This window comes from Nilaparvata lugens, chromosome 1 (genome assembly GCF_014356525.2).
Source record: "Nilaparvata lugens isolate BPH chromosome 1, ASM1435652v1, whole genome shotgun sequence".
Classification (NCBI taxonomy): Eukaryota; Metazoa; Arthropoda; class Insecta; order Hemiptera; family Delphacidae; genus Nilaparvata; species Nilaparvata lugens.
In genome coordinates this window covers 2,613,139-2,630,012 of record NC_052504.1, presented here as the reverse complement: position 1 = coordinate 2,630,012, position 16,874 = coordinate 2,613,139, and the positions used below count along the sequence as shown (strand labels likewise).

Genomic DNA, 16,874 nt, shown 5'->3' with positions numbered 1-16,874 from the left:
AATATTACTCGAAGATGAGTTACTCAATAAACCAAAATGATAATATTAAGAACCTTTCACTTAATAGTTTAAGATGAGATTGGAAATCAGGAGAAAGATAGTTTAAAACTGTAGTGAGTTGAAGATAGATATGGTACAAGATTTGAAATCTGAATACAGTATATATGTAATTATACAGATTTTTTGTCGTTCGTCTAAATTTATTGCAGTACTGCAACTTGTAGTGATGTAGGCCTACCTTATATTCTAAAAAATCTGGTGTGGCGCACTCACACAACTTTCCTTGCCGTTATGAATATTGATCACCTGACGCTAGTGTTCACGCGCATCTCAAGTTTACTATTCAAAGATTTGAGCCAGCTGGTGACAGAGCAATAACACACACTGGAGACACACGAGGTCTGCTATCTCTCCATAGTGAATGATTTAATAGAATCAACAGTTGCCAACATTTTGCAATTGAATAATCACATTTTCTCGAATTTCGAGCTTATTTTCAAAATTTAGGTGAAAATGTTACTGAACATTACTTGTAGAGATTTTCATGCTCAATCTTTTCCACTCGAATCTTTTTGTTTAAACTGTCTGAAGCCTGATAATTGAGAATCTAAAATCAAACTTTGCATAGATGGGGCGGAGCTCCTGAAATTTTTACAGATATGGGACTTGTGGCAGTTGATATAGCTTATCGATGACTATTTTAGGTATAACTTTAATCAAAATCGTTGGAGCCGTTTTCGAGAAAATCGCGAAAAACCCTGTTTTTGACAACATTTTCGCCATTTTATCTGCCATCTTGAATCGCATTTGATCGAAATTGTTCGTGTCGGATCCTTATATTGTAAGGACCTTACGTTCCGAATTTCAAGTCATTCCGTTAATTGGGAGATGAGATATCGTGTACACAGACGCACATACACTCATACACACACACACATACAGACCAATACCCAAAAACCACTTTTTTGGACTCAGGGGACCTTGAAACGTATAGAAATTTACAAATTGGGGTACCTTAATTTTTACTTTCCTTGCCCTATTACCATAGGTAAGGAAAGTATTGCTTTCCGAAAAAAATTAAGGTACCCTAATTTCAAGTTTTCTATACGTTTCAGGTCCCCTGAGTCCAAAAACATGATTTTGGGTATGGTCTGTGTGTGGTATGTGTGTGTGGTGTGTGTGTGTGTGTGTGTTGTGTGTGTGTTGTGTGTGTGTGTGTGTGTGTGTGGTGTGTGTATGTGTGTGTGTATATGTGTGTATGTCTGTGAACACGATAACTCCATTTCTAATGAGCCGATTGACTTGAAATTTTAAACTTAAGGTTCTTAAGAGACGAGGATCCGACAACAAGAATTCAATAAAATTCAATTCAAGATGGCGGAAAAAATGGCGGATAATTACTAAAAAACCATGTTTTTCACGATTTTCTCAAAAATGACTCGACCGATTTTTTTCAAATTCATACCGTACCCTGTTTAGTCATTTATCAGCTCTATCAACTGGCATGAGTCTTTTTCCTGGGAAACTAATGGGGGTCCACCCCATTCTTGAGAAATGCACTTTGTAACCTCCTTCTCGTGCATGAGGTAGGTGGTAGGTAGAGCAGTTTATAAAAGAACACATAGTCGAGATATTTCATCTGTAGAACAGCTGTTTTGACGACTTTAAAAAAATCATCGAATTTCACAATTCACACAAAGGAAAAGTACTCTGAAAACAATTATATATACACATATACAGTAGTCTGATCGTAGTTGCAAATATGTTGCCGCCAATCGTCATTATGTTATTCCCCTAAATTATTCTCGTTTAAGAATGAGGCTTACAGTTCATGAGCGAGGAAAGTTGTGTGAGTGTACCACACCAGATTTTTTCGGAAAGCAATACTTTCCTTACCTATGGTAATAGGGCAAGGAAAGTAAAAAATGTTTCCAGTATTTTCTACTCATAAAATAATTCTGACTCAAAAACAGGGAGTAATATTTAAATTAAAAAGAAAACCAACATGATAAGAATATTATTATTTAGAAAAATGAGGAAAATTACAAAAACTCACAACATCCAAATCAGCCCAAGATCCAGGTCCGGAGTACTTCCTGAAAATATTTGGATTTGCTCCGACATAGTCTACCACACTCATGATAGATTCAAACGTATCATGAACGTTATGATAAACTCGCCATAAATTGCTAATTTTTACAACCTCGGTGAAATTGACCTGGAAAATTACAGATAATATTAGACAAATATTGGTAAAAAAATCGTGCCGTATATTCCCTTTTTATAAAATTTACACTATGAACAGAGATATTGTGAAATTTCTCCATATTGAGGTGAAATTAGAACGATATTGTCAGTTTCATATAATTTATTTGAGCCAAACTTAAGTTTCAATACATTAAGGCATTGAAAATGACCACTTAAGATGATACTCTAATGCATTGGAACTTAAGTTTGGCTCAAATAAATTATGTGGAACTGACAATATCGTTTTCATTTCACCTTATTCACTTTTTATTATATTATAACTTATTTTATAACGTAGAGGGCATATAATTCTACATTAATTCATGAAGAAGAAATATGAAAATGAACACATATTATTTGGAAAATTATAGATAATATGAGACAAATATTGGTAAAGAAATGGGTTGTGGATTCTCTTCTTTATTATATACAAGTTAGCTTATTCTAAAACGTACAGGACATATGAGTCTACATTAATTCATGAATAAGAATATGAAAATGACCACACATTATTTGGAAAATTACAGATAAATTGAGACAAATATTGGTAAAGAATTGTGCCATATATTCCTTTTTTATATAAATTATTCTATAACGTAGATAGCATATCATAAGTCTACATTAATTCATGAATAAGAAATATAAAATAATGAACACACATTCTTAATTTGGAAAATTACAGATAAATTGAGACAAATATTGGTAATGAAATCGTGCCGTATATTCCTTTTTTATATAAATTATTTTATACGTAGAGAGCATATTATAAGTCTACATTAATTCATGAAAAAGAAATATAAAATGAACACACATTATTTGGAAAATTACAGATAAATTGAGACAAATATTGGTAAAGAATATAAATAATTGTAGATTCCCTTCTTTATTATGTAGCTTACTATTCTGAAACGTGGAGGGCATATGAGTCTATATTAATTATTTATAAAGAAGCATTTATTTATTTTCCAAAACCTGAAGATGATGTGGAGCATCAAAACTAGTTGTTGTAATTTGTATTTTCATTCTATTATTTTATATTAATTTCAAAAAAGGTTACTATAATATTCTATTAACTTTGTTGTAGTTCTGACACTGTGTTACTTGTAAGTATTTGAAAAACACTTACTTTTCTATGCATTCCTCAATACTCCAAAAAAGTATTACAAGTAATATTTACAAGTAACACAATGCCTGAACTACAACAAAGTTATTATTAATAGTGTTTCGTCATGAAAAGCAACATCAACTATAATTATTCTATCTTATAAATAAAAATAAGTAGCTCTAAATACATACATTTTTAGAAGTTATGAAGGAGCAATATGAAAATGAACAAACATTTCAACAATATAAAATTCGAACAGATTTTATTTATTTGAAAAGATAAATGGAATGAAAACAAAATAGTATTAACTAGCAGGAAACCCGAGCTCCGCAAGTGTCTATTTTAAAACTTGACAAACTGAAAACTTGACGTAATGAAATCTTGAAAATATGCCTATAACCATCCCCGGCTAATTAAGAATCTATATTATACAAAATTTCAAGTTAATCAGTCCAGTAGAGTTCAGACGTGATGATGCGTCAAACATAACTTTCCTATCCCGTACTTGTATAAACCAGTTCTTTTCTTTATTATAGTATAAATAACTTTAATTGATGTAATAATTATCGGTTGAAATCATTATAATAAATGATTGTGTGTTGTTATTTTCACATTACACAAAAATGTCGTTTGTGATATGCAGGCTTTTGTTTACTTTATTATATCTTGTTTACTATAATAAATCGTATTTTTGAAGAGGAATGAGGCATTTCATAATGTGAAACCTGAAAAATTACTGTTTTTTTTTATTTACAAGGCAACTCTCCACACGTATTTTAAACCCCAGTGAAGAATCATAATACAGTTCAAACCAATGTACCTGAAATACATTCTAGGTACCTTGGTACAAACGTTTCTATTTTTGATTATTTCATGAATGGATCAATAGAGAGGATTTACCAAAATGGAAAGAGAATATATATTGATACAGGAATTAATTGTAGAGCTATAAAGTATAACATCTTTTAACTTACATTGCGGTCATGTAGTGGCCAATCGATCGAGTATATAATAGGTCTTTTGGTATTCATCAATGCTTTTCCAAAGTTCTTGTATCCTGTAAAACAAGTTTTGAACGAATTCAAGCAGTTCAAGAAGCTTGCAATGAAATAAACATTTTAAACTTTGTGAAAGTTTTTAACTCCTTTAAAGAAGCTTTTTTATTTTATTTACTCTACAGTAACTTAAGGTGCGTACAGACTTTCGCTCTGCTCCGCAACCGAACGTCACTCGAGCAGATCGATTGATGATCGACCGGGGAGCAAGAGTGGAACGCGAGAAGAGCTAACATCTCCCGTAACGTTCATTATCGGAGCGATTGCGGAGCGATTGTGGAGCGAGTGCGGAACGTGTGCGGAGCGTGTTGGAGGCGCGTATATCTGTACGCACCTTTATACATATTCTTTTATTTCATTATTTATTGTAAATCTTCAACTGTTATTGTTATAATGCAGTTCACAGAACTCATTCCCCATACCCAGACTTGTTATCTTTGTGAGGAATATTCATTATGCATATATATTATATGTCTCTGCTGCTGTATTTATTTATTTGTGAATAAAGATTATTTGAATAATTTGTTCAAAATATTTTTATTATTTCGAAATACTTCGAAAACTGGATTCAGAGGAGTTGTAGCAATTTTCCATGATGAAATAGAAATACAATAGTGTTGTATCTATTTGTTGTTTCTACTAGACATTTTCTATTTCTGCGAACAATATATAGAATGTTTTTTTTTAGATATTCTAGATTGAAATTTATCAAGTTTTTTTTTAAATTTTCTAATATACTAAGGGCCGGTTCCCGAGCTCGGGATTTAGCTAAGTTCTAGACTGGTGGAGTCAGAAAATTAGCTTCCCAAAACGGGGCACAGTCGCAGTTTTTATTTTCTTATTTCTATAATTAGAAACGTTTTTCTTTGACGGAATTGAACATTTCTTAATAATTCAAAATAGCTGAAACTTTACACCATTTTTTCTTTATTTTATTTTGTGTTTAATTTTCTAGTATTTTGATATTTAATACGTGATAGATAGATAATTCAAACGTGACTTTGACAATGACTACGACTATGCCCCATTTCAGAAAGCCAATTTTCTGACTCCAGCTGTTTAAAGTCTAGAACTTAGCCAAATCCCGAGCTCGGAAACCGGCCCTAAATGTATTTTAACAACTTTTATTGTTAACTCAAGCTGATAGTCTAAGTAGATATTTTTTGTCATATAGTCATTCAATCTCAGTTGTTTTCCATGCATGAAATCAAGCCGGTAAACAGCTGTTTGCAGAACAAATGAGCATATGATTCTCATCACTGCATACTGTACTGTAATGAAACCATTATGTTTTCTTTACAGTCGAGTGTGTTTCCTAGTTCAGAAAAGTAATAGCAAAACTGCTACAAAAAACCACCTTCAGCGCTTCAGGTGGAAGTTTTGTCAACTTCCACAATATTCCTGAACCAGAAATTTTAAACTAGGTTAAGTTTATAGAATGCATGCAGTAGCTTCAGCACAAGCAGGTAATGTTTTCTATTTTTCAATTATTCTTCTTTGGATTATTATTACAAAACATAGTGTATGCTACTTGGACGTGAATGCCTTTTGCAGTGATTGAATGAAATTCTAGTCTCGGCTAACGCCTCGACTAGAAACATCATTCTCGCCTGCAAAAGGCCCCTTCCCGCCCATGTGACGTAAGATACTATTTCGTGAAGCTATGAGACGCTGGATGGTTTCTAGTCTCTCAAGGGGCTAGAGTGGTAGAACCCGTAGAACCTCACCCGTAGGAAATCCGGGTTTCTTAATACATAATCCTCTTATCCATATCCTCTATGGATATGGTTCCTTATCCATAATCCTCTATATTCTACATCCTTTCCCCTCACCTAGCCTTAGTATCTTCCCATTTGTACCTTTCATATTTTCCACTTCCCTGTAAATTCTGAAGATTTAATTCATTCATATCACCCATCATTTTCATTTTCAGCATAAATTTTCCCAAATATGTTTTATTATGTAGGCCTACTATTATTGTAATTAATCTTTCATCATAGAAGTGTTATTATTTTGTTTGTTATTACCCGTGTTTGCCATAGGTCTTGTCAGACCAGGCAATGTAAGATGTATTAAATAAATATCAAATATCTATTTAATAATCATATAATTTATAAAATATATAATTATTTAAATATAAAAAATTTAGCAATATAACTTTGAGTTTATAGTGGGGTATCATAATTAGAACTAGGTTTAGTATTAGCAACTTTTGTATGTATAATATAATAAATATATATGTTTGTCATAAACTCTCTGGTTGCAATTCATCGGAAATCAGAGAAATTATTATCTCATATTGTGCCGTTTTCACACTCTCACCCCAACAAAACAGTAGTAATTGACATGCAGTGATCAGCTTGAGATAACAAGAAATCGGCTTGAAATTTGGAACATAAACAACCTATTGCATGGAATATCTTCTTACCGTATATGCTATATTTTTTCTATGATTTGGTTGAATCTTATTAGAATCCTACCTTCATTGAGCATAGACTCGTTGGCAAAACATCCGTTCACTTTTAAAAAATCAATTTCCCATCCAGCAAAAGTTTTGGCATCACGATCAAAGTTGGCCCACGAACCAGGGTGGCCGCTACATGTCTCACTGCCAATGTCACCCGAAATTCCCAGTTTCAGGCCAAGTTTGTGAAGCTGTTTCAATCAAAAATAAGTTGAAAAACGTTCTATGTTAGTTTTAGGCCAAGTTTGTGAAGCTGTTTCAATCAAAAATAAGTTGAAAAACGTTCTATGTTAGTTTTAGGCCAAGTTTGTGAAGCTGTTTCAATCAAAAATAAGTTGAAAAACGTTCTATGTTAGTTTTAGGCCAAGTTTGTGAAGCTGTTTCAATCAAAAATAAGTTGAAAACGTTCTATGTTAGTTTCAGGCCAAGTTTGTGAAGCTGTTTCAATAAAAAATAAGTTGAAAAACGTTCTATGTTAGTTTTAGGCAAGTTTGTGAAGCTGTTTCAATCAAAAATAAGTTGAAAAACGTTCTATGTTAGTTTTAGGCCAAGTTTGTGAAGCTGTTTCAATCAAAAATAAGTTAAAAAACGTTCTATGTTAGTGGAAAAATGCAATTTTATTGAGCCAAACACTCAACAGTACTGGTAATGTCAAAAAGTATTGAAAAATTCAGAGAAATGCCAAGGTCTCCCGAAAATACCGAGTTTCAGGTAAAGTTTGTGAAGCTTTCTAATCAAAAATGAGTAAAAAAAAACAATCAATATTAGTAGAAAAATTCAATTTTATTGAGCCAAAACACTCAACAATACTGGCAATGTCAAAAAGTATTGAAAAATGCAAAAATAAATGCCAATGTCTCTCAGTTTCAGGTCAAGCTTGTGAAGCTTTCTAATCAAAAATATAACAAACGACCAATTAGTAATTTGAAATAATGAGATCTGTGCTTATTTTTATAGTTAAGGTTGTGCAAAGGCTAAAAATAAACACACTACTGGTGATATTTTTCAAAGTTTTTCGATTTGTATATCATCAAGCTACCAAAATGAAAAAGTTTTCTCAGGAAAACATTTTTTTCCGATCATTACTTTTTAAGTTATGAGCGCCTAAATTTTAAATTTTTGGGACAGAACATTTCAAATTCGGTTAGAGATGGATCCGACAACAAGAATTCAATAAAATTCAATTCAAGATGGCGGAAAAAATGGCGGATAATTACTAAAAAACCATGTTTTTCACGATTTCTCAAAAATGACTCGACCGATTTTTTCAAATTCATACCGTACCCTGTTTAGTCATTTATCAGCTCTATCAACTGGCATGAGTCTTTTTCCTGGGAAACTAATGGAGGGTCCACCCCATTCTTGAGAAATGCACTTTGTAACCTCCTTCTCGTGCATGAGGTAGGTGGTAGGTAGAGCAGTTTATAAAAAGAACACATAGTCGAGATATTTCATCTGTAGAACAGCTGTTTTGACGACTTTAAAAAAATCATCGAATTTCACAATTCACACAAAGGAAAAAGTACTCTGAAAACAATTATATATACACATATACAGTAGTCTGATCGTAGTTGCAAATATGTTGCCGCCAATCGTCATTATGTTATTCCCCTAAATTATTCTCGTTTAAGAATGAGGCTTACAGTTCATGAGCGAGGAAAGTTGTGTGAGTGTACCACACCAGATTTTTTTCGGAAAGCAATACTTTCCTTACCTATGGTAATAGGGCAAGGAAAGTAAAAAATGTTTCCAGTATTTTCTACTCATAAAATAATTCTGACTCAAAAACAGGGAGTAATATTTAAATTAAAAAGAAAAACAACATGATAAGAATATTATTATTTAGAAAAATGAGGAAAATTACAAAAATCACAACATCCAAATCAGCCCAAGATCCAGGTCCGGAATACTTCCTGAAAATATTTGGATTTGCTCCGACATAGTCTACCACACTCATGATAGATTCAAACGTATCATGAACGTTATGATAAACTCGCCAAAAATTGCTGATTTTACAACCACGGTGAAATTGACCTGGAAATTACAGATAATATTAGACAAATATTGGTAAAAAAATCGTGCCGTATATTCCCTTTTTATAAAATTTACACTATGAACAGAGATATTGTGAAATTTCTCCATATTGAGGTGAAATTAGAACGATATTGTCAGTTTCATATAATTTATTTGAGCCAAACTTAAGTTTCAATACATTAAGGCATTGAAAATGACCACTTAAGATGATACTCTAATGCATTGGAACTTAAGTTTGGCTCAAATAAATTATATGGAACTGACAATATCGTTTTCATTTCACCTTATACCCTTTTTATTATATTATAACTTATTTTATAACGTAGAGGGCATATAATTCTACATTAATTCATGGAGAAGAAATATGAGAATGAACACACATTAATTTGGAAAATTATAGATAATATGAGACAAATATTGGTAAAGAAATGGGTGTGGATTCTCTTCTTTATTTATACAAGTTAGCTTATTCTAAAACGTACAGGACATATGAGTCTACATTAATTCATGAATAAGAAATATGAAAATGACCACACATTATTTGGAAAATTACAGATAAATTGAGACAAATATTGGTAAAGAATTGTGCCATATATTCCTTTTTTATATAAATTATTCTATAACGTAGATAGCATATCATAAGTCTACATTAATTTATAAATTGAAAATATACATAAACCAATACAAAAACAAGATGAAAATAGTTAACCAATTTCAATAAGTTATATATACTCTTTTATTAACTGCATAGCTATATTATCTACTTATATTCACATTCCATAAATCAAAGTTTTTGTAGAAAAAAATAAGAAAATCAATGGATTGATGTTAGCCCAGGAAAGCAGAGCTTGTGATTTTTACAAGAATCAAATTGCAAAATCAATAATGGTTTAAATTAATAGTGATAGCACCATAAAATGTTGGAAAAGTATATCATTCTTTATTCATTTATACAATAAGTAGGCCTACATTATCAAAATCATATGGAAAGGAAAAATAGGGTATAACTTGTGCTATTCCTCTCCCAAATTTAGTCCGAAACACATAGTTCAATTCACAAAATTTCAGTCCTCAACAGTATTTCACAAAGTAGATTTTAGAATATAGTATTAGATTTGTAGAAATTATAATTGATGTGACCTAAAACTCTGTCGAAGTCAAGTAATTTTAAAAGAGATTTGTACGTATTTCGCTAGTTAACAAGGCTCAAGGCATAATGTTAAAGAGTTTTTTAATGATGTGATGGGATGATATAATTTGTTCAACTATTTCTTAGAAAATTATACCAATTCAATTCAATCGAGTCCAAACACTTCACAAGTGGCTATGTAAACAAGTATTGAAAAATACAAAAAATAAAGCAGGAGCTTACAAAATAAAGCACAGGTAACATATCAATTACCGTATAATATTTCTCCACACTATTTAATTTCGTTTTATTCGATGTTAAATAAAAGTAGACAACTAATTTTTAGTAAATAAAAATAGCATTTCTAATTAAAAAAAACAAATGATTGTGAAGTTTTCAATCTAAAACTAGAAATTTCAACAATGAATTGAGGGAGAAATAAAAATACGGTACTCACATTTTTGGCAAGATTATGAATTCCTTTAGGAAACCGTCTATGGTCGGGTTCTATATCTCCATCCTTGTTTCTTACAGGTGCTGACCAACTCTCGTCTATTATAATGTAATTATAGCCAACTTTCGAGTAGCCTTCCTTATGGAGAATTTCCGCTGTATTCTCTATCACTTTCTCACTATCACAGAAAGAAAAAGCAATCTACATTATTTATTTCTCAAAGCAAGTACATCATTAGAATAAGATACCAGCTCATCTTTCTACAATGTGTAAATAGGCTGAAACAAATTGGAAAAGTATTTAGTCGCAATTAAGAAAAATTATCATCTCATCATTGGAGAATATCTCTTCTTGACTAATAAAATAAAATTTATTATTCCAAACAAGATAGAGCAGTTTATATTATATCAGATATCCTCTATAGAAGGCAGTGGTATATTGAGAAATGCGAATTGTGCAGTACATTATGTTTCTAATTTATCCGGGAGAAATAAAATCATTTTCAACTGTGTCTTCTTTTGCTCCTTGACGCGAAGAGCTCGAATCTGGAAACGGATTAGCGAATTTCTTCTCCGTTCAGGTGATATGACCTCTTAACTATGTTTAAAAACGCAAATTGGTCCATACATTATTTTTCTCATTTTTTCGGCACGAATAGAATCATTATAAATTCTGCCTTCTTATGCTCCTTGATAAGAGGAACACGAATCTGCAAACAGATTGGGAAAATCCTCTCCCGTTCAGGATTATGACCTCTTAACTATGTTGAAAAATCTGGTGTAGCGCACTCACACAACTTTCCTTGCCGTTATGAAAATTGATCACCTGACGCTAGTGTTCCCGCGCATCTCAAGTCTACTATTCAAAGATCTAAGCCAGCTGGTGACAGGACAATAAGGCTGGAGACACACGGAGTTTGCTATCTCTTCATAGTGAATGATTTAATAGAATCAACAGTTGCCAACACTTTGTAATTGAAATAATAACATTTTCTCGAATTTCGAGCTTATTTTCAATTTTAGGTGAAAATGTTACTAAACATTGATTGAAGAGATTTTCACGCTCAATCTTTTCCACTTGGAATTTTTTGTTTAAATTGTATTTAAAGCCTGATAATTGGGAATCTAAAATCAAACTTTGCATAGATGGGGCGGAGCTCCTGAAATTTTTACAGATATGGGACTTGTGGCAGTTGATAGAGCTTATCAATGACTATTTTAGGTATAAATTTGATCAAAATCGTTGGAGCCGTTTACGAGAAAATCGCGTAAAACCCTGTTTTTGACAACATTTCCACAATTTTATCCGCCATCTTGAATTGCATCTGATCGAAATTGTTCGTGTCGGATCCTTAAAGGGGAAGGACATTAGGTTCCAAATTTCAAGTCATTCCTTTAATTGAGAGATGAGATATCGTGTACCCAGACGCACATACACACACACACACCACACACACACACACACACACACACACACACACACACACACACACACACATACCACACACACACACCACACACACCACACACACCCACACACACACACACACACACACACACACACACACAACACACACACACACACACACACACCACACACACACACCACAACACCACCACACACACACACACACACCCACCACACACACCACACCCACACACACACACACACACACACACACACACACACACACACACACACACACCAACCACACCACACACACCACACACACACACACACATACAGACCAATACCCAAAACCACTTTTTTGCAGGGGATCTTGAAACGTATAGAAATTTGGAAATTGGGGTACCTTAATTTTTTTCGGAAAACAATACTTTCCTTACCTATGGTAATAGGGCAAGGAAAGTAACAACGCAAATTGGTCAGTCCATCATTTTTCTCATTTTTTCGGGACAAATAGAATCATTTTCAATTTTGCCTTCTTATTGTCCTTGATACGAGGAACACGAATCTGCAAACAGATTAGCAAAATTTTCTCCCTTCAGGAGATATGACCTCCTAACAATGATGAAAAACTCAAATTGGTCAGTCCATCATTTTTCTCATTTTTTCGGGACAAATAGAATCATTTTCAATTTTGCCTTCTTATGGTCCTTGATACGAGGAACACGAATCTGCAAACAGATTAGCAAAATTTTCTCCCTTCAGGAGATATGACCTCTTAACTATGTTGAAAAACGCAAATTGGTCAGTCCATCATTTTTCTCATTTTTCCAGGAGTAATAATATCATTACCAACCTTGCCTCCTTCTTAGGATAAGGAGGAGGAGGAACAGGAGGACGAGGATGAGGATGAGGAGGAGTAGGAGGAGGAGGAGTAGGAGGAGGAGGAGGAGAGGAGTAGGAGGAGGAGAGAAGAGAGGAGGAAGAAGGAGGAGGAGGAGGAGGAGTAGGAGGAGGAGGAGGAGGAGGAGGAGAGGAGGAGGGGAGGAGGAGGACTAAGAGGAGAATTTTGAATGGAGGGGATTTGTGAGGGAGTTTGAGGACTGATTGTGTGAACATGCAGCTTGCCACTCATTCAAATCATTCCTATAAACTTTTTCAATACTGATTCTCATCTTTATTACCTGTTATGTACCTGCCTATGTGTGAGATCCACTTTATAATGGCAGTATCTGATTAATTGGTATGCTATCCTTGTCTATCATTCAACAAAGCGGATAGCGCTCTCTCTTTCACTTTGCTCTGTTGCCAAAGAGTCTCTTAGCAATGTGGAATTAATAATGTATTAACAAAATATTTCATCTTAAAATGTAATTCATTATAAAATTATTGGAAATATAATGTATTGCTTAGTAAAGTATAATAATTGTATATTTTAACGAGAATGAACCGTAATATTACATCAATAAGCCTGTATCAGTTACCACCTATAGAAGGCATTGACAAGACAGAGGATCGGCAATGTTGTTCTCCTATCTTTCTCCACTGCCATTATAACGTGTACCTCTCTATAGATACAAGTGAGAGGTAAGATTCACAGGGGAAGAAGTATCAAGGCTTGAAACATGAAATGAAATGAGAGTGTAAGGGAGAAATATAGTTTTACCATAAGCAATATTGATGAAATAAATAAAAACAGAGCTAGAAGTGGATATTGCAGAGAAACAGAGAAGAGAGGTGGACGAAGTAAGAGAAACTAGAGTGAGAATCGTAGGTAAGATACTGGTAGGCAAAGAATCGGCAACGATGTTCTCCTATCTTTCTCAACTGTCATTATAACGTGGACCTCACTATATTAATAGACTTCACTACTGTAAGAATTTTTATTATCAAATAATATATTTCTTCACTCCAATAAGAGACTCTGGGAAGCTTTAAAAAAAAATCTGGTGTCATACACTCACACAACTTTCCTTGCTCATATTTGAAACTACGATCAGACTTCTGTATATGTGAATATATAATTAATTGTTTTCAGAGTACTTTTTCTTTGTGTGAATTATGAAATTCGTTGATTTTTTTAGTCATCATTTTTTTAAAGTCGTCAAAACAGCTGTTCTACAGATGAATATCTGACTATGTGTTCTTTTTATGAACTGCGCTACCTACCCACCTCATGCACGAGAAGGAGGTTACTAAGTCCATTTCCCAAGGATGAGGTGGACCCCCATTGGTTTCCCAGAAAGAAGACTCATGTCAGTTGATAGAGCTGATGAATAACTAACTATACAGGGTATGAATTTGGAAAAAATCGGTCAAGTTATTCTTGAGAAAATCGTGGAAAACATGGTTTTTTAGTAATTATACGTCATTTTTCTGAAGAATATTACGGAGCTCCTGCAATTTTCCCAGAAATGAGACTCGTGTCAGTTGATAGGGCTTATAAATAGCTATCCATGGTATGAATTTGAAGAAAATCGTTAGAACCGTTTTCGAGAACACCAAGAATAACATGGCTTTTTAGTCATTATCCGCCATTTTTCTGAAGAATATTACGGAGCTCCTGAAATTTTCCTAGAAATGAGACTCATTTCAGTTGGTAGGGCTTATGAATAGCTATCCATGGTATAAATTTGAAGAAAATCGTTAGAGCCGTTTTTGAAAAAATCGGGAAAACATGGTTTTTTAGTAATTATCCGCCATTTTTTCCGCCATCTTGAATTGAATTTTATTGAATTTCTTATTGTCGTGTCCTCATGGTATAAGGACCTTAAGTTTAAAATTTCAAGTCAATCGGTTAATTAGAAATGGATTATCGTGTTCACAGACACATACACACATACAACACCACACACACACACACACACACACACACACACACACACACACACACACACACACACACCCCACACCACACACACACCAACACACACACACACACACACACACCCACACACACACACACACACACACACGACCAACACCCAAAATCATGTTTTTGGACTCAGGGGACCTGAACGGTATAGAAAACTTGATTTGAAAAAAATCGTTAGAGCCGTTTTTGAGAAAATCGTGAAAACATGTTTTTTAGTACGCCGCCATTTTTCTCAAGAATATTACGGAGCTCCTGCAATTCTCCCAGAAGGAAAACTTATGTCATTTGATAGGGCTTATAAATAGCTATCCATGGTATAAATTTGAAGAAAATCGTTAGGGCCGTTTTCGAGAAAACCGTGAAAAACATGGTTTTTTAGTCATTATCCGCCATTTTTCTCAAGAATATTACGGAGCTCCTGAAATTTTCCCAGAAAAGAGACTAATGTCAGTCGATAGGGCTTATAAATAGATATCCATGGTATAAATTTGAAGAAAATGGTTAGAGCCGTTGATAAAAACATGGTTTTTCCGCCATATTGAATTGAATTTCTTATTGTCGGATCCTCATGGTATAAGGACCTTAAGTTTAAAATTTCAACTCAATCGGTTAATTAGGAATGGAGTATCGTGTTCACAGACATACACACACTACACACACAACACACACACACATACACACACAGACCAACACCCAAAAATCATGTTTTTGGACTCAGGGATCTTGAAAGTAATAGAAAACATGAAATGAGGGTACCTTGAATTTTTTGGAAAGCAATACTTTCCTTACCTTTGGTAATAGGGCAAGGAAAGTAACAAACAAACAAACAACAAGGTAAATGAACGGAATATCAATTTCTAAGACTCAGTCACAAATACTCAAACGCCCGGTAGCATTAAAAGTCTGTTGAATTTTAACAACTTTGTTGTCGTTCAGACACGTTACTTGTAAATATTTGAAAAAAACACTTACTTTTCTTGAAGTATTGAGGAATGCATTTCACTGCTGAAGAGGAGGAGCTTCATCAGGCTGATGAGGATTTCTCAGGAGTGAAATGCATCCCTCATTACTCCAAGAAAAGTAAGTGTTTTTCTCAAATATTTACAAGTAACACAGGGTGTGATCTACAACAAAGCTATTATAAATAGTGTTTCGTCATGGAAAGCAACATAAATTTTAACTGTGATTAAGGCAGAGAATCAACAACGCTGTCTTCCTATATCTTTCTCAACTGCCATTATAACGTGGACCTCATTAGAGCTAAGGGTTGATAAAGAACTTCTTACCTGGTTGAGTAATCATTTTCAATTTCATCTCCAAAACTTCCTCTTGACATCAAATGCTTTCTGCTTGACCAACCCATCAGTGGAGTCATGGCTAATCCGTTATTTTCCTCATTAATGGAAAAACTTTCCAAAATCACAGTTTCATCATTCAGTTTCCTCGCTGTGCTGTTGAAAATGAATTAAATTTGAGTATTCTCTGTGTAGTTGAGAAGTTGATATTGTGGTAATTATTCATTTAAAATAAAATATTTTAGAGCTGTGAATAACAAATAGTGAGTAGGTTTTTGATTTTGTATTCAAATTTTTTAAATAAGTGCAATATTTCTAAAGTTTATAATTATTGTGATTCATTAGAGTATAAAATCAACCTTCAGAATTTAAAATTTTTAAATCATCATTTCTGGACCGAAATCAGTGACGAAGCAGTGTGTGACTATATAACCTTATCTTTTGGACAACATTAACATTTTATCAAAATTATTGGAGAGAAATAGTACAGCCTTAGCCTAGTTTTTCCTCCAATGTCATAATTGTATATGATTATAGTATTTTATACAATAATAATAAAATAAAAAAAAAAAAAAATAAAAGACCAGAGATTGTCAAAACCACAGATTTTATTAAAAGTAGAAAGACCGGTTTCAGTTGTTACACCATTGTCAATCTCTGATAAACTCAGTGGAGTCTCTCAGTTTAACAGAGATTGACAATCGTGTATGTCAATCTCTATTAAACTGAGAGACTCCACTGAGTTTATCAGAGATTGACAATGGTGTAACAACTGAAACCGTCTTTCTACTTTAATAAAATCTGTTGTT

At 33.4% G+C, this 16,874-nt stretch overlaps 1 protein-coding gene across 1 annotated transcript in view; it reads right to left on the bottom strand.

The window, feature by feature from the left end:
* LOC120351032 (alpha-galactosidase A-like) overlaps positions 1-16,223 on the bottom strand; it is an 18,326-nt gene extending 2,103 nt beyond the window's left edge. Inside the window, exons 1-5 of the mRNA XM_039426967.1 lie at positions 16,057-16,223; positions 10,492-10,666; positions 6,888-7,062; positions 4,327-4,409; positions 2,057-2,218 (exon numbers count right to left, since the gene is read on the bottom strand). Coding sequence (XP_039282901.1) covers positions 2,057-2,218; positions 4,327-4,409; positions 6,888-7,062; positions 10,492-10,666; positions 16,057-16,145 — 684 coding nt within the window. The 5' untranslated portion in view covers positions 16,146-16,223. The remainder of the gene's footprint in view (positions 1-2,056; positions 2,219-4,326; positions 4,410-6,887; positions 7,063-10,491; positions 10,667-16,056) is intronic.
* Positions 16,224-16,874: the final 651 nt, after the last annotated feature.